General features: G+C 49.8%; 1 protein-coding gene across 2 annotated transcripts; it reads right to left on the reverse strand.

Moving 5' to 3' along the window:
* Nucleotides 1-118: 118 nt before the first annotated feature.
* KBTBD4 (kelch repeat and BTB domain containing 4) lies at nt 119-27,486 on the reverse strand. 2 transcript variants are annotated; one of them, XM_038764947.1, is made up of 4 exons: nt 27,460-27,486; nt 16,798-17,415; nt 14,878-14,984; nt 119-1,274 (listed from the first exon to the last, which is right to left on the reverse strand). In XM_038764947.1, the coding sequence occupies exons 1-4, from the start codon at nt 27,476-27,478 to the stop codon at nt 411-413; spliced, it is 1,608 nt and encodes a 535-aa protein (XP_038620875.1). In that variant the 5' UTR covers nt 27,479-27,486; the 3' UTR covers nt 119-410. The 2 variants fall into 2 exon arrangements, with proteins under 2 accessions (XP_038620875.1, XP_038620874.1); XM_038764946.1 differs by having other exon boundaries at nt 119-1,277.
* Nucleotides 27,487-27,608: the final 122 nt, after the last annotated feature.

A 27,608-nucleotide genomic window follows, 5' to 3' on the forward strand; every position in this document is an offset into this window, starting at 1 on the left:
AAGTCCTCCCGCTCCCCTAAAAGGATTTGGGGGGGCCCTCTGCCTCCTCTCTGATTTCCGTTAAAGCTTCCCGCCCCTCCGGTGTGTACCCCCTGAACACAGAGGCTCGAGGCGAATGAGAAATTCAAAAGGAGCGTTTATTTTCTGGAGGGGGGGCGAGAAGACGCCGGAAGAAATTTCCAGGGTCGCCCGACGGGCCCCGGAGAGGGGTCAAGCCCCTCGGATGGCATCCTTGCCGCCGAGCCGGACTTACTTTAGAAACGCCCCTCTGCCGGGCCCCGGCACGGGAGGAGGAGAAGGCCCTTTCGGATTGAGAGGGAGGACCCGGGAGCGGACCCTCCGGTAAGCGGGGCCCGGGCGAAAGACCCTCGCTTCTCGACGGATCGGAGGTGGGGGTCCGCGGCGAGGCCTCAGGCCAGGACGAACTGCAGGCTGGTGAGCGGCACCTCGCCGCCGCCGCCGGTGACGGTGACGGCCGAGGTGGCGGGGTCCAGCTTGTAGGCGTTGGCGTCCCCCTTCCGGCAGCGCTCCCGGAACACGTAGATGCCGCCGTCGCAGCTGGCGATCCTCCAGAGGGAGGGGGCCGCGCCCCAGGCCTCGGGGAGGCAGAGCCGGGTGAAGCTATCCAGCGAGGGGTTGTAGCAGACCAGCGCGTCCCCCTCGGCCACGATGAACACCAGGTCCCGGTGGACGGCGGCGTGCAGGCGGCCCGCCACCGGCAGCGCGTAGGGCTTCAGCTGGCACCTCCCCGCCTCCGTGTCGAAGCGCTGGATGAGCCGCGAGGGCTTGGTGAAGAAGTCCAGGTCGCTCTCCTCGCCCCCGAGCAGGTAGATGACCCCGTCGAGGGCGGCCCCCGCGGCCCCGGCCACGGCCACCTCCAGCCGGCCGGCCTCCGTCCAGACGTTGTCGCCCACCCGGTAGGAGACGACGGCGTTGGAGAGGGTGTCCTGCAGGGTCTTGCCCCCGAGCGAGTAGATGGCGTCCTGCCCGGGCACGGACACCAGCGTGGGGTGCAGCCGGTCGCGGGGCAGCGGGGCGCACCACTCCCAGTCCACCGTGGCGTTGTTGCACTTCCACATGCGCCGGGGGACCGAGCCCCCCACCACGTACAGGTCCCCGCCGTGCTTGCAGGCCGCCGTGATCTGGTGGCACAGGCTGTTCTGGCCGCTCACGCTGAGGGAGTCGTCCTCGGCGCAGCGCAGGGACACGGCCAGGGAGTGGGTGCGGGACGACTCCTTCCCGATCAGGTAGATGTGCGCCGTCTCCCCGACCTCCTGCTCCGGGTGGGGGAGAGGGGAGAGCCGTCACTCCTCCGTCCCCCCCGTTTATCGAGCCGACGTTACGGCGGATAGCGGGAGACGATCCTTGCCCTCACCGGGCTCGCCGTCGGGGTGTGGGTGTGTGTGGAGGAGCGGTCGCTCACTCGGTCCCCCCTATTTACCGAGCGCGGACCGGGCTCGGGAACTACGATACCGCAGATAGCGGGAGACGATCCTTGCCCTCACCGGGCTCACCGTCGGCGGGGTGTGTGTGTGTGTTGGGCGACAGACATCAAAATAAGTAAACGGGCGACAGAAAGAGAATTCTTGATAACAGATACAGTGTAGAGATCGAGTAACTAGAATTACAGATCTCTAGTCGATCGTAATTTATTGAGCGCTTACCGCGTGCAGAGCACCGGACTAAGATACGGTGTAGAGATCGAGTAACTAGAATTACAGATCTCTAGTCAATCGTTATTTATTGAGCGCTTACCGCGTGCAGAGCACCGGACTAAGATACTGTATAGAGATAGAGTAACTAGAATTACAGATCTATATTCAGTTGTAATTTATTGAGCGCTTACCGCGTGCAGAGCACCGGACTAAGATACAGTATAGTGTAACTAGAATTACAGATCTATAGTCAATCGTAATTTATTGAGCACTTACCGCGTGCAGAGCACCGGACTATGATACAGTGTAGAGACAGAGTAACTAGAATTACAGATCTATATTCAATCGTAATTTATTGAGCGCTTACTGCGTGCTAAGCACCGGACTATGATACAGTGTAGAGATCGAGTAACTAGAATTACAGATCTATATTCAATCGTAATTTATTGAGCGCTTACCGCGTGCAGAGCACCGGACTAAGATACTGTATAGAGATAGAGTAACTAGAATTACAGATCTATAGTCAATCGTTATTTATTGAGCACTTACCGCGTGCAGAGCACCGGACTAAGATACTGTATAGAGATAGAGTAACTAGAATTACAGATCTATAGTCAATCGTTATTTATTGAGCGCTTACCGTGTGCAGAGCACCGGACTAAGATACGGTGTAGAGATCGAGTAACTAGAATTACAGATCTCTAGTCAATCGTAATTTATTGAGCGCTTACTGCGTGCAGAGCACCGGACTAAGATACGGTGTAGAGATCGAGTAACTAGAATTACAGATCTCTATTCAATCGTTATTTATTGAGCGCTTACTGCGTGCAGAGCACTGGACTAAGATACGGTGTAGAGATCGAGTAACTAGAATTACAGATCTATAGTCAATCGTTATTTATTGAGCGCTTACCGCGTGCAGAGCACCGGACTAAGATACAGTATAGAGACAGAGTAACTAGAATTACAGATCTCTATTCAATCGTTATTTATTGAGCGCTTACCGCGTGCAGAGCACCGGACTAAGATACGGTGTAGAGATCGAGTAACTAGAATTACAGATCTCTATTCAATCGTAATTTATTGAGCGCTTACCGCGTGCAGAGCACCGGACTAAGATATGGTGTAGAGATCGAGTAACTAGAATTACAGATCTCTAGTCAATTGTAATTTATTGAGCGCTTACTGCGTGCAGAGCACCGGACTAAGATACAGTATAGAGATAGAGTAACTAGAATTACAGACCTATATTCAATCGTTATTTATTGAGCGCTTACTGCGTGCAGAGCACCGGACTAAGATACGGTGTAGAGATCGAGTAACTAGAATTACAGATCTATATTCAATCGTTGTTTATTGAGCGCTTACCGCGTGCAGAGCACCGGACTAAGATACAGTATAGATATAGAGTAACTAGAATTACAGATCTATAGTCAATCGTAATTTATTGAGCGCTTACCGCGTGCAGAGCACTGGACTAAGATACAGTATACAGATAGAGTAACTAGAATTACAGATCTATAGTCAATCGTAATTTATTGAGCGCTTACCGCGTGCAGAGCACCGGACTAAGATACGGTGTAGAGATCAAGTAACTAGAATTACAGATCTATAGTCAATCGTTATTTATTGAGCGCTTACCGCGTGCAGAGCACCGGACTAAGATACAGTATAGAGATAGAGTAACTAGAATTACAGATCTATAGTCAATCGTAATTTATTGAGCGCTTATTGCGTGCAGAGCACCGGACTAAGATACAGTATAGAGATAGAGTAACTAGAATTACAGATCTATAGTCAATCGTAATTTATTGAGCGCTTATTGCATGCAGAGCACCAGACTAAGATACAGTATAGAGATAGAATAACTAGAATTACAGATCTATAGTCAATCGTAATTTATTGAGTGCTTACCGCGTGCAGAGCACCGGACTAAGATACGGTATAGAGATAGAGTAACTAGAATTACAGATCTATATTCAATTGTAATTTATTGAGCGCTTACCGCGTGCAGAGCACCGGACTAAGATACGGTGTAGAGATAGAGTAACTAGAATTACAGATCTATAGTCAATCGTAATTTATTGAGTGCTTACCGTGTGCAGAGCACCGGACTAAGATACGGTGTAGAGATCGAGTAACTAGAATTACAGATCTCTATTCAATCGTTATTTATTGAGCGCTTACCGCGTGCAGAGCACCGGACTAAGATACAGTATAGAGATAGAGTAACTAGAATTACAGATCTATATTCAATTGTAATTTATTGAGCGCTTACCGCGTGCAGAGCACCGGACTAAGATACAGTATAGAGATAGAGTAACTAGAATTACAGATCTATAGTCAATCGTTATTTATTGAGCGCTTACCACATGCAGAGCACCGGACTAAGATACGGTGTAGAGATCGAGTAACTAGAATTACAGATCTCTATTCAATCGTTATTTATTGAGCGCTTACTGCGTGCAGAGCACCGGACTAAGATACGGTGTAGAGATAGAGTAACTAGAATTACAGATCTATATTCAATCGTTATTTATTGAGTGCTTACCGCGTGCAGAGCACCGGACTAAGATACAGTATAGAGATAGAGTAACTAGAATTACAGATCTATATTCAATTGTAATTTATTGAGCGCTTACCGCGTGCAGAGCACCAGACTAAGATACAGTATAGAGATAGAGTAACTAGAATTACAGATCTATAGTCAATCGTTATTTATTGAGCGCTTACCACATGCAGAGCACCGGACTAAGATACGGTGTAGAGATCGAGTAACTAGAATTACAGATCTCTATTCAATCGTTATTTATTGAGCGCTTACTGCGTGCAGAGCACCGGACTAAGATACGGTGTAGAGATCGAGTAACTAGAATTACAGATCTCTATTCAATCGTTATTTATTGAGCGCTTACTGCGTGCAGAGCACCGGACTAAGATACGGTGTAGAGATCGAGTAACTAGAATCACAGATCTCTATTCAATCGTTATTTATTGAGCGCTTACCGCGTGCAGAGCACCGGACTAAGATACAGTGTAGAGATAGAGTAACTAGAATTACAGATCTATAGTCAATCGTTATTTATTGAGCGCTTACTGCGTGCAGAGCACCGGACTAAGATACGGTGTAGAGATAGAGTAACTAGAATTACAGATCTATATTCAATCGTTATTTATTGAGCGCTTACCGCGTGCAGAGCACCGGACTAAGATACAGTATAGAGATAGAGTAACTAGAATTACAGATCTATATTCAATTGTAATTTATTGAGCGCTTACCGCGTGCAGAGCACCAGACTAAGATACAGTATAGAGATAGAGTAACTAGAATTACAGATCTATAGTCAATCGTTATTTATTGAGCGCTTACCACATGCAGAGCACCGGACTAAGATACGGTGTAGAGATCGAGTAACTAGAATTACAGATCTCTATTCAATCGTTATTTATTGAGCGCTTACTGCGTGCAGAGCACCGGACTAAGATACGGTATAGAGATAGAGTAACTAGAATTACAGATCTATATTCAATTGTAATTTATTGAGCGCTTACCGCGTGCAGAGCACCGGACTAAGATACGGTGTAGAGATAGAGTAACTAGAATTACAGATCTATAGTCAATCGTAATTTATTGAGTGCTTACCGTGTGCAGAGCACCGGACTAAGATACGGTGTAGAGATCGAGTAACTAGAATTACAGATCTATAGTCAATCGTTATTTATTGAGCGCTTACCGCGTGCAGAGCACCGGACTAAGATACGGTATAGAGATAGAGTAACTAGAATTACAGATCTATAGTCAATCGTAATTTATTGAGCGCTTACTGCGTGCAGAGCACCGGACTAAGATACAGTATAGAGATAGAGTAACTAGAATTACAGATCTATAGTCAATCGTAATTTATTGAGCGCTTACTGAGTGCAGAGCACCGGACTAAGATACGGTGTAGAGATCGAGTAACTAGAATTACAGATCATATTCAATCGTTATTTATTGAGCGCTTACTGCGTGCAGAGCACTGGACTAAGATACGGTGTAGAGATCGAGTAACTAGAATTACAGATCTATAGTCAATCGTTATTTATTGAGCGCTTACCGCGTGCAGAGCACCGGACTAAGATACAGTATAGAGATAGAGTAACTAGAATTACAGATCTATAGTCAATCGTAATTTATTGAGCGCTTATTGCGTGCAGAGCACCGGACTAAGATACAGTATAGAGATAGAGTAACTAGAATTACAGATCTCTAGTCAATCGTAATTTATTGAGCGCTTACCGCGTGCAGAGCACCGGACTAAGTGCTTGGGAAGTCCAAGTTGGCAACATCTAGAGCCGGTCCCTACCCGACAGCGGGGTCACAGTCTAGAAGGGGGAGGCGGATAACAAAACATATTAACAAAATAAAATAAATAGAATAAATATGTACAAATAAAATAGAGTAATACATACATACAAACATATACACGTGCTGTGGGAAGGGGAAGGAGGTAAGGTGGGGGGCGATGGGGAGGGGGAGGAGAGGGAGAGGAAGGAAGGGGCTCAGTGTGGGAAGGCCTAATATATATACTAATATATATATCTAATATATTCATTCATTCATTCAATCGCATTTATTGAGCGCTTACTGTGTGCAGAGCACTGGACTAAGCGCTTGGGAAGTCCAAGTTGGCAACATATAAAGACGGTCTCTACCCAACAGTGGGCTCACAGTCTAGAAGGGGGAGACAGAGAACAAAACATATTGACAAAATAAAATAAATAGAATTAATATGTAGCAGTAAATATATATATCTATATATGCACACAAAAGTGCTGTAGGGCGGGGAGGGGGGCGAAGAGCTAAGGGAGCGAGTCAGGGGGCTGCGGAAGGGTGTGGGAGCTGAGGAAAAATGCGTGGCTCGGTGGAAAGAGCCTGGGCTTGGGAGTCAGAGGTCATGGGTTCAAATCCCAGCTCCGCCGCTTGTCAGCTGGGTGACTTTGGGCAACTCACTTCACTTCTCTGGGCCTCAGTGACCTCATCTGTAAGGTGGGGATTAAGACTGTGAGCCCCACGAGGGACAACCTGATCACCTTGTATCCTCCCCAGTGCTTAGAACAGTGCTTTGCACACAGTGCTTAACAAATGCCATTATTATTATTATTATTATTATTATTATTATTATTATTAAAAGTGGGGCTCAGCCTGGGAAGGCCTCTTGGAGGAGGTGAGCCTTCAGTAGGGCTTTGAGGTGGTGGGGAGAGTCACTGCTGGGCAGATCTGAGGAGGGAGTGTGTTCCGGGCCAAAGGGAATAATAATAATAATAATAATAATGGCATTTGTTAAGCGCTTACTATGTGCAAAGCACTGTTCTAAGCACTGGGGAGGATACAAGATGATCAGGTTGTCCCACGGGGGGCTCACAGTCTCCATCCCCATTTTCCAGATGAGGGACTGAGGCCCAGAGAAGTGAAGTGACTTGCCCAAAGTCACACAGCTGACAAGTGGCGGAGCCGGGATTCGAACCCATGACCCCCGACTCCAAAGCCCGGGCTCTTGCCACTGAGCCCCGCTGACGTGAGCCGGGGGTCGGCGGCCAGACGGGCCCAGTGAGAAGGTGAGCGGCCCCAGGGGAGTGGACTGTGTGGGCTGGGATGGACAAGGAGAGAAAGGAAGCCCACTCTTTTAGACTGTAAGCCCACTGCTGGGTAGGGACCGTCTCTATATGTTGCCAACCTGGACTTCCCAAGCGCTTAGTACAGTGCTCTGCACACAGTAAGCGCTCAATAAATACGATTGATTGATTGAGGAGAGGCAGCAAGGAGTAAGGTGAAGATGGCTGGCATCCGGTCTCCCGCTCAGCGGGCCTTTAGGTCTCCCCCTCCCCCTCCCTGCTGGCCCACGATTCGAGGAACGTACTGAGCGCTCGCCGGGTGCAGAGCATCGGACTAAGCGCTCGGGAGGGTGCGAGACGATGGGAGTCGGTAGATCCCATCCCTGCCCTTGGAGGGCTTCCAGTCTCTCCCCCGGCTACTGGGGGACCCCCCACCTCCCCTGCTCCCCTCACGCAACGGCCATGCCAAGGTGTTTGTCTTATGCTTGGGAAATAGTAATAATAACGACGATAATCATGTTATTTGTGAAGCGCTTACTCCATGCCAGGCACTGTACTGAGCGCTGGGCGTGTCACTCCCTTCCTCGAAAAGCTCCAGTGGTTGCCTATCGACTTCCGTATCGAACAAAAACCGTCGGCTTCCAGGCTGTCCATCCCCTCGCCCCCTCTCATCTGGCCTCCCTTCTGTCCTTCTCCAGCCCGGCCCGCACCCTCCGCTCCTCTGCCTCACTTCCCAGTCTCTAGATGTTGCCAACTTGTACTTCCCAAGCGCTTAGTACAGTGCTCTGCACACAGTAAGCGCTCAATAAATACGATTGATCGATTGGTTGGGCCTCGTTCTCGCCCATCCCGCCGTTGGCCTCTGGCCCGGAATGCCCTCTCTCCTCAAATCCACCAAAAAATCACTCTCCCCCACTGCCTTCGAAGCCCGACTGAAGGCTCGCTTCCTCCAGGAGGCCTTCCCAGACTGAGCCCCCCTTTTCCTCAGCTCCCCCTCCCCATCACCTCGACTTGCATACACGAATATAGCTATAATTCTATTTATTTCTAGTGACGCCTTTGTTTACTTGTTTTGATGCCTGTCTCCCCCCTTCTAGACCGTAAGCCCGCTGTGGGCAGGGACTGTCTCTCTTTATTGTTGAACTGTACTTTCCAAGTGTTTAGTACGGTGCTCTGCACGCATTAAATACAATTTATTCCTTAAATAAATGAATGAATGCAAGCAAATCGGGTCAACTTGCATATATGCATATAACTATAATTCTGTTTATTTCTAGTGATGCCCATTTACTTGCTTTGATGCCTGTCTCCCCCCTTCTAGACCGTAAGCCTGCTGTGGGCAGGGACTGTCTCTATTCTTGAACTGTACTTTCCAAGTGCTTAGCACGGTGCTCTGCACGCATTAAATACAATTTATTCATTAAATAAATGAATGAATGCAAGCAAATCGGGTCGACTTGCATATATGCATATAGCTATAATTCTGTTTATTTCTAGTGATGCCCGTTTACTGGTTTAGAGGCCTGTCTCCCCCCTTCTAGACCGTAAGCCCACTGTGGGCAGGGACTGTCTCTCTTTATTGTTGAACTGTACTTTCCAAGTGCTTAGCACGGTGCTCTGCACGCATTAAATACAATTTATTCCTTAAATAAATGAATGAATGCAAGCAAATCGGGTCGACTTGCATATATGCATATAGCTATAATTCTATTTATTTCTAGTGATGCCCGTTTACTCGTTTTGATGCCTGTCTCCCCCCCCTTCTAGACCGTAAGCCCGCTGTGGGCAGGGACTGTCTCTCTTTATTGTTGAACTGTACTTTCCAAGTGCTTAGTACGGTGCTCTGCACGCATTAAATACAATTTATTCATTAAATAAATGAATGCATGCAAGCAAATCGGGTCGCCTTGCATATATGCATATAGCTATAATTCTATTTATTTCTAGTGATGCCCGTTTACTGGTTTTGATGCCTGTCTCTCCCCTTCTAGACCGTAAGCCCGCTGTGGGCAGGGACTGTCTCTCTTTATTGTTGAACTGTACTTTCCAAGTGCTTAGTACGGTGCTCTGCACGCATTAAATACAATTTATTCATTAAATAAATGAATGCATGCAAGCAAATCGGGTCGCCTTGCATATATGCATATAGCTATAATTCTATTTATTTCTAGTGATGCCCGTTTACTGGTTTTGATGCCTGTCTCTCCCCTTCTAGACCGTAAGCCCGCTGTGGGCAGGGACTGTCTCTCTTTATTGTTGAACTGTACTTTCCAAGTGCTTAGTACGGTGCTCTGCACGCATTAAATACAATTTATTCATTAAATAAATGAATGAATGCAAGCAAATCAGGTCGACTTGCATGTATGCATATAGCTATAATTCTATTTATTTCTAGTGATGCCCGTTTACTGGTTTTGATGCCTGTCTCCCCCCTTCTAGACCGTAAGCCCGCTGTGGGCAGGGACTGTCTCTCTTTATTGTTGAACTGTACTTTCCACGTGCTTAGTGCGGTGCTCTGCACGCAGAACAGTGCTCTGCACATAGTAAGCGCTTAATCAATGCCATTATTATTATTATATTATATATTGCCAATTTGTACTTCCCAAGCGCTTAGTGCTGTGCTCTGCACATAGTAAGCGCTCAATAAATACGATTGATTGATTATATTATTATTATTAAATACAATTTCTTCATTAAATAAGCGAATGAATACAAGCAAATCGGGTTGGACACGGTCCCCGCCCCACGCGGGGCTCACAATCTCACCCCCCATTTTTCCAGGTGAGGTAGCTGAGGCACCGAGAGGTAAAGCGGCTTGCCCAAGGTCACACGGCAGACAGGCGGCGGAGCCGAGATTAGAACCCACGACCTCCTTGTACCTCCCAAGCGCTTAGTACAGTGCTCTGCACACAGTAAGCGCTCAATAAATACGATTGATGATGACCTCCTGACTCTCGGGCCCACGCGGCGCCACGCAGGGAAAGAACTGGTCGTGCTCAGATTTCCCGGTGCATTTTTTTACCAGGGCGCCGAAGCGCAACTGGAACTCAAGCCCGCTGGGCCGAGGGATTTCCAGAAGGAAATGGGAGCACCGGGCCTCCGAGGGGAACCGAAGCCGGCCTCAAGGATGGGAGGACACCAGAATCGCAAAGCCAATCCCCCTCAACTCACTAATCCCCGGGGAATTCATTCAATTGTACTTATTGAGCGCTTACTGGGTGCAGAGCGCTGTACTAAGCGCTGATCTTGCCTCCACCGCTTTCTCACTGGGAAGCAGCTACCCAGACTGAGCCCCCTTCTTCCCCTCCCCACAGCACCTCTATATATGTTTGTACAAATTTAATAATAATAATAACGATGGCATTTATTAAGCGCTTACTATGCGCAAAGCACCGTTCTAAGCGCTGGGGAGGTTACAAGGTGATCGGGCTGTCCCACATGGGGCTCACAGTCTTCATCCCCATTTTACAGCTGCGGGAACTGAGGTACGGAGAAGTGAAATGACTGGCCAAAGTCACAAAGCTGACAGTTGGCGGAGCCGGGATTTGAACCCATGACCTCTGACTCCAAAGCCCGGGCTCTTTCCCCTGAGCCACGCTGCTTCTCTAAATTATTTTACTAGACCGTCTCTATATGTTGCCAACTTGTACTTCCCAAGCGCTTAGTACAGTGCTCCGCACGCAGTAAGCGATCAATAAATACGATTGAATGAATGAATGAATTTTACTTGTACATAATTACTATTCTATTTATTTTGTCAATGCTGTGCATCTAGCTTTACTTCGATTTATTCTGATGACTTGCCACTTGACCACCTGTTTTGTTTTGTCGTCTGTCTCCCCCCTTCTAGACTGTGAGCCCGTTGGTGGGTGGGGACCGCCTCTCTATGTTGCCGTGTATTTCCAAAGCGCTTAGTCCAGTGCTCTGCACACAGTATGCGCTCAATAAATACGATTGAATGAATGAATGAATCTACCTTTACTTCTATTTATTCTGATGACTTGACACCTGACCACCTGTTTTGTTTTGTCGTCTGTCTCCCCCTTCTAGACTGTGAGCCCGTTGGTGGGTAGGGACCGTCTCTAGATGTTGCCGACTTGTACTTCCCAAGTGCTTAGTCCAGTGCTCTGCACACAGTAAGCGCTCAATAAATACGATTGAATGAATGAATGAATCTACCTTTACTTCTATTTATTCTGATGACTTGACACCTGACCACCTGTTTTGTTTTGTCGTCTGTCTCCCCCCTTCTAGACTGTGAGCCCGTTGGTGGGTGGGGACCGCCTCTCTATGTTGCCGACTTGCACTTCCCAAGCGCTTCGTACAGTGCTCTGCACACAGTAAGCGCTCAATAAATACGATTGAATGAATGAATGAATCTACCTTTACTTCTATTTATTCTGATGACTTGACACCTGACCACCTGTTTTGTTTTGTCGTCTGTCTCCCCCCTTCTAGACTGTGAGCCCGTTGGTGGGTGGGGGACCGCCTCTCTATGTTGCCGACTTGCACTTCCCAAGCGCTTAGTACAGTGCTCTGCACACAGTAAGCGCTCAATAAATACGATTGAATGAATGAATGAATCTACCTTTACTTCTATTTATTCTGATGACTTGACACCTGACCACCTGTTTGGTTTTGTCGTCTGTCTCCCCCCTTCTAGACTGTGAGCCCGTTGGTGGGTGGGGACCGCCTCTCTATGTTGCCGACTTGCACTTCCCAAGCGCTTCGTACAGTGCTCTGCACACAGTAAGCGCTCAATAAATACGATTGAATGAATGAATGAATCTACCTTTACTTCTATTTATTCTGATGACTTGACACCTGACCACCTGTTTGGTTTTGTCGTCTGTCTCCCCCTTCTAGACTGTGAGCCCGCTGTTGGGTAGGGACCGCCTCTAGATGTTGCCGACTTGTACTTCCCAAGCGCTCAGTACAGTGCTCTGCACACAGTAAGTGCTCAATAAATACAATTGAATGAATGAATGAATCAATCTACCTTTACTTCTATTTATTCTGGTGACTTGCCACCTGACCACCTGTTTTGTTTTGTCATCTGTCTCCCCCTTCTAGACTGCGAGCCCGTTGGTGGGTAGGGACCGTCTCTAGATGTTGCCGACTTGTATTTCCCAAGTGCTTAGTCCAGTGCTCTGCACACAGTAAGCGCTCAATAAATACGATTGAATGAATGAATGAATCTACCTTTACTTCTATTTATTCTGATGACTTGACACCTGACCACCTGTTTGGTTTTGTCGTCTGTCTCCCCCTTCTAGACTGTGAGCCCGCTGTTGGGTAGGGACCGCCTCTAGATGTTGCCGACTTGTACTTCCCAAGCGCTCAGTACAGTGCTCTGCACACAGTAAGTGCTCAATAAATACAATTGAATGAATGAATGAATCTACCTTTACTTCTATTTATTCTATTTATTCTTCCTCCCTTCAAGGCCCTGCTGAGCGCTCACCTCCTCCAAGAGGCCTTCCCAGACTGAGCCCCTTCCTTCCTCTCCCCCTCGTCCCCCTCTCCATCCCCCCCATCTTACCTCCTTCCCTTCCCCACAGCACCTGTATATATGGATATATGTTTGTACAGATTTATTACTCTATTTATTTATTTATTTTACTTGTACATATCTATTCTATTTATTTTATTTTGTTAGCATGTTTGGTTTTGTTCTCTGTCTCCCCCTTTTCGACTGTGAGCCCACAGTTGGGTAGGGACTGTCTCTATATGTTGCCAATCTATACTTCCCAAGCGCTTAGTACAGTGCTCTGCACATAGTAAGCGCTCAATAAATACGATTGATTGATTGACACCTGACCACCTGTTTTGTTTTGTCGTCTGTCTCCCCCCTTCTAGACTGTGAGCCCGTTGGTGGGTGGGGACCGCCTCTAGATGTTGCCGACTTGTACTTCGCAAGCGCTCAGTACAGTGCTCTGCACACAGTAAGCGCTCAATAAATACGACTGAATGAATGAATGGGTAGCAGGAGAAACCACGTGGCCTAGGGGCTACAGCACGGGCCTAAGAGTGAGAGGCCCTGGGTTCTAATCCTGGCTCCACCACTCGTCTGCTGTGTGCTCTTGGGCGAGTCCCATCACTACCCTGCGTCTCAGTGACCTCAGCTGTCAAATGGGGATTAAGACTTTGAGCCCCAAGTAGGGCACGGACTGGGTCCGATCGGATTAGTTTGTATTTACTTGCTTATTTAGCTTGCATCATCATCATCATCAATCGTATTTATTGAGCGCTTACTGTGTGCAGAGCACTGTACTAAGCGCTTGGGAAGTACAAATTGGCAACATATAGAGACAGTCCCTACCCAACAGTGGGCTCACAGTCTACAGTCTCGCTTGCATAGAGAAGCGGTGTGGCTCAGTGGAAAGAGCCTGGGCTTTGGAGTCAGAGGTCATGGGTTCGAATCCCGGCTCTGCCACTTGTCAGCTGGGTGACTTTGGGCAAGTCACTTCACTTCTCCGGGCCTCAGTTCCCTCATCTGGAAAATGGGGATGAAGGCTGTGAGCCCCCCGTGGGACAACCTGATCACCTTGTAACCTCCCCAGCGCTTAGAGCAGTGCTTTGCACACAGTAAGTGCTTAACAAACACCAACATTATTATTATTATTATTATTAGAGAAGCAGCGTGGCTCAGCGGAAAGAGCCCGGGCTTGGGAGTCAGAGGTCATGGGTTCAAATCCCGGCTCCGCCACGTGTCAGCTGTGTGACCTTGGGCGAGTCACTTAACTTCTCTGGGCCTCAGTGACCGCGTCTGTCAAATGGGGATTAAGACTGTGAGCCCCACGAGGGACACCTGAATACCTTGTATCTCCCCCAGCGCTTAGCACAGTGCTTGGCACATAGTAAAGCACTTAACAAAAACCAACATTATTATTACTATTATTATTTACCCCAGCGCTTAGTTCAGTGCCTGGCACATAGTAAGTGCTTAACAAATACCATTAAAAAAAAAAATAGATCAATCAATCAATCGTATTTATTGAGCGCTTACTGTGTGCACAGCACTGTACTAAGCGCTTGGGAAGTCCAAGTTGGCAACATCATCATCATCATCATCATCAATCGTATTTATTGAGCGCTTACTGTGTGCAGAGCACTGTACTAAGCGCTTGCGAAGTCCAAGTTGGCAACATATAGAGACGGTCACTACCCAACAGTGGGCTCACGGTCTAAAAGGGGGAGGCAGAGAACAAAACCAAACATACTAACAAAATAAAATAAATAGAATAGATTTGTACAAGTAAAATAAATAAATAGAGTAATAAATGATAGAGTCCCCCTCTCCATCCCCCCCATTTTACCTCCTTCCCTTCCCCACAGCACCTGTATATATGTATATATGTTTGTACATATTTATTACTCTATTTATTTATTTTACTTGTACAGATCTATTCTATTTTATTTTGTTAGTATGTTTGGTTTTGTTCTCTGTCTCCCCCTTGTAGACTGTGAGCCCACTGTTGGGTAGGGACTGTCTCTCTATGTTGCCAATTTGTAATTCCCAAGCGCTTAGTCCAGTGCTCTGCGCATAGTAAGCGCTCAATAAATACGATTGATGATGATGATGATAGAGTAATAGATCTCACTGCGGCGTCGCACTCTTCCTTACCTTCAGGTTGGCCCTGAGCGACTCGGAGAAGATCTCTCGCTCCTCTTTGTTGAAGTTGATCCAGGTTTCTATGGCCTCGGTCGGGTTCTGGGAACACGGCACTCCGTCTGGAATGGGCGGAGGGAAACCATTGGCGGACGCCGTCCAGAAAGGCTACAACCACCGCTTCTACTTCCCGGGTGCCCTAAGGAATTTCCTGTAAATTCCCGGGTGCCCAAAGGAATTCCCTGTAAATTCCCGGGTGCCCGAAGGAATTTCCTGTAAATTCCCGGCTGCCCAAAGGAATTTCCCGCAAATTCCCGTCCGTGGTCGGTTCCCCCGGCGCCCGTGGGCACGGGCCGGAGCCGCCCCTGGGCCTCGCTGTGGCCAGCCGGGCGGTGACCTTTCCCACCAGGAGCGGCTGACCCTGGTACCTACACCAAAATAATAATAATAATAATAATAATGATGGCATTTATTAAGTGCTTACTATGTGCAGAGCCCCGTTCTAAGCGCTGGGGAGGTTACAAGGCGATCGGGTTGTCCCACGGGGGGGCTCACAGTCTTCATCCCCATTTTACAGATGAGGGAACTGAGGCACAGAGAGAGGCCTTCCCAGACTGAGCCCCCTCCTTCCTCTCCCCCGCCTTTACCTCCTTCCCTTCCCCACAGCACCTGTATATATGTATATACGTTTGTACGTATTTATTACTCTATTTATTTATTTTACTTGTACATATCTATTCTATTTATTTTATTTTGTTAATATGTTTGGTTTTGTTCTCTGCCTCCCCCTTCTAGACTGTGAGCCCACTGTTGGGCAGGGACTGTCTCTCTATGTCGCCAACTTGGACTTCCCAAGCGCTTAGTCCAGTGCTCCGCACACAGTCAGCGGCTCAATAAGTACGATTGACTGATTGATGGATTGAAGCGCTCAATAAATACGACTGATTGATTGATTGATTGACCGTCTATGTTGCCAACCTGGACTTCCCAAGCGCTCAGTCCAGTGCTCCGCACACAGTCAGCGCTCAAAAAATATGACCGACTGATTGATGGCTTGAAGCGCTCAATAAATACGACTGATGATTGATTGACCATCTATGTTGCCAACTTGGACTTCCCAAGCGCTTAGTCCAGTGCTCCGCACACAGTCAGCGCTCAATAAATACGACCGATTGATTGATGGATTGAAGCGCTCAATAAATGACTGACTGATTGATTGATTGACCGTCTCTCTATGTTGCCAACCTGGACTTCCCAAGCGCTTAGTCCGGTGCTCCGCGCACAGTCAGCGCTCAATAAATACGACCGATTGATTGATGGATTGAAGCGCTCAATAAATGACTGACTGATTGATTGATTGACCGTCTCTCTATGTTGCCAACCTGGACTTCCCAAGCGCTTAGTCCGGTGCTCCGCACACAGTCAGCGCTCAATAAATACGACCGATTGGTGGATTGAAGCGCTCAATAAATACGATTGATTGATCTCCCCCTTTTAGACTGTGAGCCCACTGTTGGGTAGGGACTGTCTCTATATGTTGCCAATTTGTACTTCCCAAGCGCTTAGTACAGTGCTCTGCACATAGTAAGCGCTCAATAAATACGATTGATGATGATGATGATGATGATTGATTGACCGACCGTCTATGTCGCCAACTTGGACTTCCCAAGCGCTCAGTCCGGTGCTCCGCACACAGTCAGCGCTCAATAAACACGACCGACTGATTGAAGCGCTCAACAAATACGACCGATCGGTTGATTAAGCGACTCTCCCAAAGCCGGCCGGCGACCGGCGGAGGTGGGATCGGGGACCCGTGACCTCTGACCCCCCCATGCCCGGGCCCTCTCCCCCCGAGCCACCGCCCCGGGTCGCACGGGGGGCGGGATCGGAACCCGGGCCCGCCGACCGGCCCCCCCCCCCCCCCCGAGCCCCCACCCGAGATGATGTCGGAGAGCAAGCGCCGGGGCAGGTGGAGAAACTCGTCGGCGTCCCGCAGCCGGGCCAGGTGGGCCTTGGCGCACCGCGCGGCGGCCGCGTAGAGGTCGGCGTCGCTGTGCCGATCGGCCAGCCACATCACCCGCAGGCAGTTGCCCGCCGTCACCGTGCGGGCCAGGAAGCGGGAGCACTCCTCGAACAGGGCGCTCAGCTGGTACATGTCGGCCACCTCGTACGTCTCCTGCAGCTCCTCGGCCCGCAGCTTCACCGTCCCGTGGTAGATGTAGTCCACCAGCAGCTGGAAGACGGACTGGCTCACGTCCCGCAGCACGATGGCCCGGTTCCGCGCCTCCTTCAAGTCGGAGGTGAACATGGAGCGGAAGAAGCGGCTCTGGGCCGACAGGACCAGGCGGTGCAGCTGGAACTCCCTCCCCTCCACCGAGACCGTGACGTCGGCGAACAGCTCTTCCTCCAGGCACAGCTGCAGGATGCCCTGGGCCACCCGGCCCGAGTGGGACCGGTCCGTGAACGTGTAGTTGACGAAGTAGTTCTCCTCCGCGGAGGGCCCCGGCTCCTCCGGCGACTCCATGGTGGCGGGAGGGGAGGGCGGCCCGCTCTCTGCAAGACACCCACCCCGTCGGCCCTCGCGGGGAGCTCGCGGCTCCCGCCGCGGCCCACGAGCCCGCTGTCGGGTAGGGACCGTCTCTATACGTTGCCGACTTGGACTTCCCAAGCGCTCAGTACAGTGCTCTGCGCGCGGTAAGCGCTCGATAAATACGACTGAACGCATGAAAGGGCGGCCTCTGAGCTGTCTAAGCTCAAGGGAGTGGCCAGAGTAGTGGTATTAATGAACAGTGAATGAAAAGGTCATTAATCGTCACCGACCGCCCAGACCGAGCCCCCTTTGTCCTCTCCTCCGCCCCATTCATTCATTCATTCAATTGTATTTATTGAGCGCTTACTGTGTGCAGAGCACTGGACTAAGCGCTTAGGAAGTACAAGTTGACAACATATAGAGTCGGCCCCATCCTCCCCACCTTACCTCCTTCCCCTCCCCACAGCACCCATATATACATTTGTACAGATTTATTACTTTATTACAGATTTGTTACTTCATTAACAAAATTAAATCCATCAGGTCCGACCTCCCCAAAGTCACTTCCCCCCCCCCTTCTCCAACCCCCCGGCTCTCAACACTCTCTGCTACTCTCCCATCCTTCCCAGCGGTGTCCTCAGAGGAACTCTCCTCCCTCCTCTCAAGTGCTACTCCGGCCACCTGTGCTTCTGACCCCATTCCCTCTCATCTTATGAAATCTCTCGCTCCATCCCTTCTCCCCTCCTTAACTTCCATCTTCAACCGCTCACTCTCCACTGGTTCCTTCCCCTCTGCCTTCAAACATGCCCATGTCTCTCCCATCCTAAAAAAACCCTCTCTTGACCCCACCTCACCTTCTAGTTATCGTCCCATATCCCTCCTACCATTCCTTTCCAAACTCCTTGAACGAGTTGTCTACATGCGCTGCCTAGAATTCCTCAACAACTCTCTCCTCGACCCCCTCCAGTCTGGCTTCCGTCCCCTTCATTCCACGGAAACTGCGCTCTCAAAGGTCACCAATGACCTCCTGCTTGCCAAATCCAACGGCTCATACTCTGTCCTAATCCTCCTCGACCTCTCAGCTGCCTTCGACACTGTGGACCACCCCCTTCTCCTCCACACGTTATCTGACCTTGGCTTCACAGACTCCGTCCTCTCCTGGTTCTCCTCTTATCTCTCCGGTCGTTCTTTCTCAGTCTCTTTTGCAGGCTCCTCCTCCCCCTCCCATCCCCTTACTGTGGGGGTACCCCAAGGTTCAGTGCTTGGTCCCCTTCTGTTCTCCATCTACACTCACTCCCTTGGTGACCTCATTCGCTCCCACGGCTTCAACTATCATCTCTACGCTGATGACACCCAGATCTCCATCTCTGCCCCTGCTCTCTCCCCCTCCCTCCAGGCTCGGGCCTCCTCCTGCCTTCAGGACATCTCCATCTGGATGTCCGCCCGCCACCTAAAGCTCAACATGTCGAAGACTGAGCTCCTTGTCTTCCCTCCCAAACCCTGCCCTCTCCCTGACTTTCCCATCTCTGTTGACGGCACTACCATCCTTCCCGTCTCACAAGCCCGCAACCTTGGCGTCATCCTCGACTCCGCTCTCTCATTCACCCCTCACATCCAAGCCGTCACCAAAAACTGCCGGTCTCAGCTCCGCAACATTGCCAAGATCTGCCCTTTCCTCTCCATCCAAACCGCTACCCTGCTCATTCAAGCTCTCATCCTAGCCCGTCTGGACTACTGCACTAGCCTTCTCTCTGATCTCCCATCCTCGTGTCTCTCTCCACTTCAATCCATACTTCATGCTGCTGCCCGGATTGTCTTTGTCCAGAAACGCTCTGGGCATATCACTCCCCTCCTCAAAAATCTCCAGTGGCTACCAATCAACCTGCACATCAGGCAGAAACTCCTCACCCTGGGCTTCCAGGCCGTCCATCACCTCGCCCCCTCCTACCTCCCCTCCCTTCTCTCCTTCTACTGCCCAGCCCGCACCCTCCGCTCCTCCGCCGCTAATCTCCTCACCGTACCTCGCTCTCGCCTGTCCCGCCATCGACCCCCGGCCCACGTCATCCCCCGGGCCCGGAATGCCCTCCCTCTGCCCATCCGCCAAGCTCGCTCTCTTCCTCCCTTCAAGACCCTGCTGAGAGCTCACCTCCTCCAGGAGGCCTTCCCAGACTGAGCCCCTTCTTTCCTCTCCCCCTCGTCCCCCTCTCCATCCCCCCGTCTTACCTCCTTCCCTTCCCCACAGCACCTGTATATATGTATATATGGTTGTACATATTTATCACTCTATTTATTTATTTATTTATTTTACTTGTACATTTCTATCCTACTTATTTTATTTTGTTGGTATGTTTGGTTCTGTTCTCTGTCTCCCCCTTTTAGACTGTGAGCCCACTGTTGGGTAGGGACTGTCTCTATGTGATGCCAATTTGTACTTCCCAAGCGCTTAGTACAGTGCTCTGCACATAGTAAGCGCTCAATAAATACGATTGATTGATTGATTGATATTTATTTTACTTGGACATATTTACTATTCTATTTATTTTGTTAATGCTGTGCATCTAGCTTTATTTCTGTTTATTCTGATGACTTGACACCTGTCCACATGTTTTGTCTTCTGCCTCCCCACTCTAGACTGTGAGCCCATTATTGGGTAGGGACCGTCTCTAGATGTTGCTGACTTGTACTTCCCAAGCGCTCAGTACAGTGCTCTGCACATGGTAAGCGCTCGATAAATACGATTGAACGAATGAAAGGGCGGTCTCTGAGCTGTCTAAGCTCAAGGGAGTGGCCAGAGTAGTGGTATTAATGAACAATGAATGAAACGGTCATTAATCGTCACCGACCGCCCAGACCGAGCCCCCTTTGTCCTCTCCTCTGTCCCATTCATTCATTCAATCGTATTTGACCGCTTACTGTGTGCAGAGCACTGTACTAAGCGCTTGGGAAGTACAAGTTGGCAACATATAGAGTCGGCCCCATCCTCCCCGCCCTTCCTCCTTCCCCTCCCCACAGCACCCGTACATATGTTTGTACAGATTTATTACTCTATATATTTTACTTGGACATATTTACTATTCTATTTATTTTGTTAATGCTGTGCATCTAGGTTTATTTCTGTTTATTCTGATGACTTGACAGCTGTCCACCTGTTTTGTTGTCTGCCTCCCCCCTCTAGACTGTGAGCCCGCTGTTGGGTAGGGACCGTCTCCATTTGTTGCCGACTTGTACTTTTCAAGCGCTCAGTACAGTGCTCTGCACACGGTAAGCGCTCAATAAATACGATTGAACGAATGAAAGGGCGGTCTCTGAGCTGTCTAAGCTCAAGGGAGTGGCCAGAGTAGTGGTATTAATGAACAATGAATGAAACAGTCATTAATCATCACCAACCACCCAGACCAAGCCCCCTTTGTCCTCTCCTCCGCCCCATTCATTCATTCATTCAATTGTATTTATTGAGCGCTTACTGTGTGCAGAGCACTGGACTAAGCGCTTGGGAAGTACAAGTTAACAACATATAGAGTCGGCCCCATCCTCCCCGCCCTTCCTCCTTCCCCTCCCCACAGCACCCGTATATATGTTTGTACAGATTTATTACTCTATTTATTTTACTTGGACATAGTTACTATTCTATTTATTTTGTTAATGATGTACATCTAGCTTTATTTCTATTTATTCTGATGACGTGACACCTGTCCACACGTTTTGTTGTCTGTCTCCCCCCTCTAGACTGTGAGCCCGTTATTGGGTAGGGACCGTCTCTAGATGCTGCTGACTTGTACTTCCCAAGTGCCTAGTACAGTGCTCTGCACACAGTAAGTGCTCGATAAATACGACTGAACGGCCCACAGCACCCGTATATATGTCTGTAGAGTAATAGATTTATTACTCTATCTTACTTGGACATATTTACTATTCTATTTATTTCGTTAATGCTGTGCATCTAGCTTTATTTCTATTTATTCTGATGACTTGACACCTGTCCACATGTTTTGTTGTCTGTCTCCCCCCTCTAGACTGTGAGCCCGCTGTTGGGTAGGGACCATCTCCATATGCTGCCGACTTGGACTTTCCAAGTGCCTAGTACAGTGCTCTGCACACAGTAAGCGCTCAATAAATACGACTGAACGGCCCACAGTACCCGTATATATGTTTGTAGAGTAATAGATTTATTACTCTATTTTACTTGGACATATTTACTATTCTATTTATTTTGTTAATGCTGTGCATCTAGCTTTATTTCTGTTTATTCTGATGACTTGACACCTGACCACATGTTCTGTTGTCTGTCTCCCCCCTCTAGACTCTGAGCCCGTTACTGGGTAGGGACCGTCTCTAGATGTTGCTGACTTGTACTTCCCAAGCGCTTAGTCCAGTGCTCTGCACACAGTAAGCGCTCAATCAATACGATTGAATGAATGAATGTTGCCGACTTGTACTTCCCAAGCGCTTAGTACAGTGCTCTGCACACAGTAAGCGCTCAATAAATACGATTGAATGGATGAAAGAGGCGGTGGCTGGGGACTGCTGACCCCGGCCCCGCCGACGATTCGCGGAATGCCTTTACGCGTCGGACGTCTCACGGGCCTCCCACCCGCGTCTCCTCTGCTTTGAGAAGAAAATGGGCCCTTAAGAGCCAAGTCCTCTTGGACATATATACCTGTATATATGTATATACATATTTATTACTCTATTTATTTATTTATTTTACTTGTACATATCTATTCTATTGATTTTATTTTGTTAGTATGTTTGGTTTTGTTCTCTGTCTCCCCCTTTTAGACTGTGAGCCCACTGTTGGGTAGGGACTGTCTCTATATGTTGCCAACTTGGACTTCCCAAGCGCTTAGTCCAGTGCTCTGCACACAGTAAGCGCTCAATACGATTGATTGATTGATTGACAGCTCGATTCGGACTGCTAGGGCCCCACTCACTCTTGTGGCTCGCCGAAGGGCTTACTGGAGATAAGAGCCTAGTAATAACTCGCGTTGGCTACCTCGAGACAACGCGGGAAGACAACTCGGCAGTAATTTCGAGGGGGGAAATCAAACCCCCTGATTTTAAGCGGGCTTGGAAAACCGAAACCCATCTAGATGCGGGAAAACAACTCGGCAGTAACTTCAAGAGGGAAAATCCAAACCCCTGATTTTAAGCGGGCTTGGAAAGCCGAAACCCAGCTAGATTTCGCGCTCTGCTTGCTTCCCGGAGCCGGTGAACGGGGCCAGTGGGAGGCAGTAAAAATAAGAATGCTGGTAATTGTTAAGCGCTTACTATGTGCAAAGCACTGTTCTAAGCGCTGGGGAGGTTACAAGGCGATCAGGTTGTCCCCGGGGGGGCTCAGTCTTCATCCCCATTTGACAGATGAGGGAACTGAGGAGTAGAGAATAATAATAATAATGGCATTTGTTAAGCGCTTACTATGTGCCAAGCACTGTTCTAAGCGCTGGGGAGGTTACAAGGCGATCAGGTTGTCCCACGGGGGGCTCACAGTCAACCCCCATTTGACAGATGAGGTACTATGTGCCGGGCACTGTACTAAGCGCCGGGGTGGATACACGCAAGTCGGAGTGGACTGTCCCTGCCCCCCGTGGGGCTCACAGTCTTAAATCCCCATTTTCCAGAGGAGGGGACTGAGGCCCAGAAGCGAAGTGACTTGTCCAAGGTCACACAGCAGAGGGGCGGCAGAGCTGGGACTAGAACCCACGCCCTTCGGACTCCCAGGTTACTTTCTGGTAGATGGAAACCGGAGCGGCACCCCCAATCTTTGCCAAGTCCTTCCTGGGCAGCCCAGTCAGCTGCCACTTGGAGAGTAGGGGCACGTTTCCATGCAGTTTCACCAAGGCAATCTGTGTCCTGAAGGTCTTTAATAATAATAATAATAATAATAATAATAATAATAATAATAATAATAATAATAATAATAATAATGGCATTTATTAAGCGCTTACTATGTGCAAAGCACTGTTCTAAGTTACAAGGAGATCAGGTTGTCCTACGGGGGGCTCACAGTTTTAATCCCCATTTTCCAGATGAGGGAACCGAGGCCCAGAGCAGTGAAGTGACTTGCCCAAAGTCACGCGGCTGACAGTTGGCGAAGCCGGGATTCGAATCCCTGTCCTCTGACTCCAAAGCCCGGGCTCTTTCCACTGAGCCACGCTGCTTCTCTTTAGTATATCTCTGCCCTTTCAAACGGGATGGGGAACGCCTAGGCCGGCTGTACGTCGGCAGCGGAGACAGTAGCTCCCCGTGTTTGGCACGAAGGAAAATCAAATTGCCAGACAAAAGCCCACTGTTCAAACCAGGCCTGCGCCCGGGCCCACGGGTTGGATTTTTGAACTTCTCCTCCTCCCCACGCCTCAACTGTTCCGCCCTTGGCCTTTCAGCACGGTCCTGGAGTCCTCTCGTATTTATTGAGCGCTTACTATGTGCAGAGCACTGTACTAAGCGCTTGGGAAGTACAAATTGGCAACATATAGAGACAGTCCCTACCCAACAGTGGGCTCACAGTCTAAAAGGGGGAGACAGAGAACAAAACCAAACATACTAACAAAATAAAATAAATAGAATAGATATGTACAAATAAAATAAATATATAAATAGAGTAAAAAAATATGTACAAACATATATACATATATACAGGTGCGGTGGGGAAGGGAAGGAGGTAAGATGTGGGGGGATGGAGAGGGGGGTGAGGGGGAGAGGAAGGAAGGGGCTCAGTCTGGGAAGGCCTCCAGACTGATTACAAGGTAATCAGGTTGTCCCACGTGGGGCTCACAGGCTTAATCCCCATTTTACAGGTGAGGTAACTGAGGTCCAGAGAATTATTAAGCGCTCACTAGGTGCCAAGCACCTAGCTCGGAGGAGGATCCTCCTCCTCCTCCTCGGCGGCACTCATGGTCCACAGTGCTCCGAAAGCACGTATTCAATCCATCGCTCAATCCTGTCGGTTCCCCCTTCACCACGTCGCTAAAATCCGCCCTCCCCTCTCCATACAAACTGCTGCCACATTAATATAGTCTCTTATCCCATCCCGCCTTGATTACTCTATCAATCAGCCTCCTGTCTCTCCCTACTCCAGTCCATTCTTCAGTCTACAGAGACATTCAGGCCGTGTTTCCCCACTCCTCAAGGAACTCCAGTGGCTGCCCGTCCACCTCCGCATCCAAAGCTCTTCATCGCTGGCTTCAAAGTACTCCATCACCTTGCCCGCTCCTACCTCACCTCGCTACTTTCCTGCAAGCCAGCCCGCACGCTTTGCTCCTCCACTGCTAACCTTCTCACTGCGCCTCCATCTCACTTATCTTGCCGCTGACCCCCAACACACGTCCTGGCACGCCTTCCCTCCCCAAATCCGACAGAAAATGACTCTCCCTCCCCTTCCAAGCCTTACGGAAGGCCTTCTTTCTCCAGGAGGCCTTCCCTGGCTAAGTCCTCCTTTCCTCTTCTCCCATTTCCATCTGCGTCAACGACTTGCTCTCTTTAGTCATCTCCCCTCCTGGCTTCACGGGACTTCTGTACACATCTGTAATTTATTTATATTAACGTCCATCTCCCCCTCTAGACTGTAAGCTCGTTGTGGGCAAGGAATGTGTTTACCGTTATACTGTACTCTCCCAAGCGCTTAGGACAGTGCTCTGCTTACAGTAATTGTTCAATAAATGCGAATGAATGAAAGCCCCGGCCTTCCTCGCCCTCCAGGGAGGTTCTGGCCACAGCAGCGCTGCTGGGGTCGGGGTCTCCCCTGAAACACACACCCCGGGCCCTGTTTCACACTTTCTTCCCGGTTTAAAGGCCCGCTTCCAGTTCAACTTTTCCCAAATCGCCCCTCAGGGGAAAGGGAGGGAAAGGGAGGGAGAAAGAGGGAGGGAGAGGGAGGAAAGGGGGAAGAGAGGGAGAAGGGGACAGGGGAGAAAGAATGGGGGAGAGAGGGAAGAAAGGGGAGAGAGGAGAAAGAATGGGGGAGAGAGGGAAGAAAGGGGAAGGGAGAAAGGATGGGGGAGAGAGGGAAGAAAGGGGAGAGGGAGAAAGAATGGAGGAGAGAGGGAAGAAAGGGGAGAGGGGAGAATGGGGGAGAGAGGGAAGAAAGGGGAGAGGGAAGAATGGGGGAGAGAGGGAAGAAAAGGGAGAGGGGAGAAAGAATGGGGGAGAGAGGGAAGAAAGGGGAGAGGGGAGAAAGAATGGGGGAGAGAGGGAAGAAAGGGGAGAAAGGGGAGGGGAGAAAGAATGGAGGAGAGAGGGAAGAAAGGGGAGGGGAGAAAGAATGGAGGAGAGAGGGAAGAAAGGGGAAGGGAGAAAGAATGGAGGAGAGAGGGAAGAAAGGGGAAGGGAGAAAGAATGGAGGAGAGAGGGAAGAAAGGGGAGGGGGAAGAATGGGGGAGAGAGGGAAGAAAGGGGAGGGGGAAAAAGAATGGGGGAGAGAGGGAAGAAAGGGGAGAGGGAAGAATGGGGGAGAGGGAAGAATGGGGGAGAGAGGGAAGAAAGGGGAGAGGGAAGAATGGGGGAGAGGGAAGAAAGGGGAGAGGGGAGAAAGAATGGGGGAGAGAGGGAAGAAAGGGGAGGGGGAGAAAGAATGGGGGAGAGAGGGAAGAAAGGGGAGAGGGGAGAAAGAATGGGGGAGAGAGGGAAGAAAGGGGAGGGGAGAAAGAGTGGGGGAGAGAGGGGAGAAAGGGGAGAGGGGAGAAAGAATGGGGGAGAGAGGGAAGAAAGGGGAGAGGGGAGAAAGAGTGGGGGAGGGGGAAGAAAGGCGAGAGGGGAGAAAGGGAAGAGGGAAGGGAGAGAGGAGAGAGAGAGGGGAAGAGAAGAAGGGGAGAAAGGAGAGAGAGATTGGAGGGGAGAGGGAGAAGGGGAGGGGGGAGAAGTAGTGTGACTCAGTGGAAAGAGCCCGGCCTTTGGAGTCAGAGGTCATGGGTTCGGATCCCGACTCCACCACGTCTGCTGTGACACCTCTCTCCCTCCATTAAGAAGTCGCTTATCTTCTCTAAGCCTCAGTTACCTCATCTGTAATATGGGGATTAAGACTGTGAGTCCCACGTGGGACAACTTGATCACCTTGTATCCCGCCCCCAGCACTTAGAACAGTGCTCTGCACATAGTAAGAAGTGCTTAACAACTGTCATCATTGTTATTATAATTATTATTAAGTAAAGGGAGAGAAGGTGAAGGGGAGGGAGGAAGAAGGGGGAGATGGAGAGAGAGGGAGAAGGGGAGAGAGGAAGAAGGGGAGAGAGGGAGAAGGGAAGGGGAGAGAAGCGGAAAGAGGGAGAAGGGGTGATTCCCCCCAGCGCTTAGAACAGTGCTCTGCACATAGTAGGTGCCTTGACAAATGCCGTCATTATTATTCTAATTATTATTAAGTAAAGGGAGAGAAGGTGAAGGGGAGGGAGGAAGAAGGGGAGATGGAGAGGGAGGGAGAAGGGGAGAGAGGGAGAAGGGGCAATCCCCCCAGCGCTTAGAACAGTGCTCTGCACATAGTAGGCGCTTGACAAATGCCGTCATTATTATTATAATTATTATTAAGTAAAGGGAGAGAAGGTGAAGGGGAGGGAGGAAGAAGGGGAGGGAGGGAGAAGGGGAGATGGAGGAAGAAGGGGAGGAGGAGAGAGAAGGAGAAGGGGAAATAATTCTCTTTGTTCTGACGACTTGACACCTGTCCCCATGTTTTGTTTTGTTTTGTTGTCCGTCTCCCCCTCTAGCCTGTGAGCCCGTTGTGGGGTAGGGCCTGTCTCTCTATGTTGCCCACTTGTTACTTCCCAAGCGCTTAGTACAGTGCTCTGCACACAGGAAGCGCTCAATAAATACGACTGAATGAATGACTGACTGAGAGAGAGAGAGGGAGCAGGGGAGAAAGGGGGGAAGCGCTCTGCGCACAGCAGTGAGAGTGAGCGCTCCATCAAGACGATGGAATGAATGAATGAATGAATGAATGCACACGATGGCAGGCGGGAATGACTGAATGACTGACAGTCCCCCGGCCCCCTCCTCCCTCCAGCGCCCCCGGGCGGCCGGCGGGGGTGTGGGCGGACCGCACCGCTCCCGCACCGCTCCCGCTCCCGCACGGCTCCCCCGCTCACCGGCTGCTCCTGGTCGCATCCCGCGGGGCGGAACCTGGTCGGGGGGGGCCCGGAGCCCCGCCCGGACCCGACGGACGGACGGCGCCCCCACTTCCGGTTCCGGTCCCGCGCCCACTTCCGCTTCCGGTCTCTGCCCTTGGCGCTCCCCT

The sequence above is a fragment of the Tachyglossus aculeatus genome, chromosome 22 (assembly GCF_015852505.1).
Source record: "Tachyglossus aculeatus isolate mTacAcu1 chromosome 22, mTacAcu1.pri, whole genome shotgun sequence".
Lineage (NCBI taxonomy): Eukaryota > Metazoa > Chordata > Mammalia > Monotremata > Tachyglossidae > Tachyglossus > Tachyglossus aculeatus.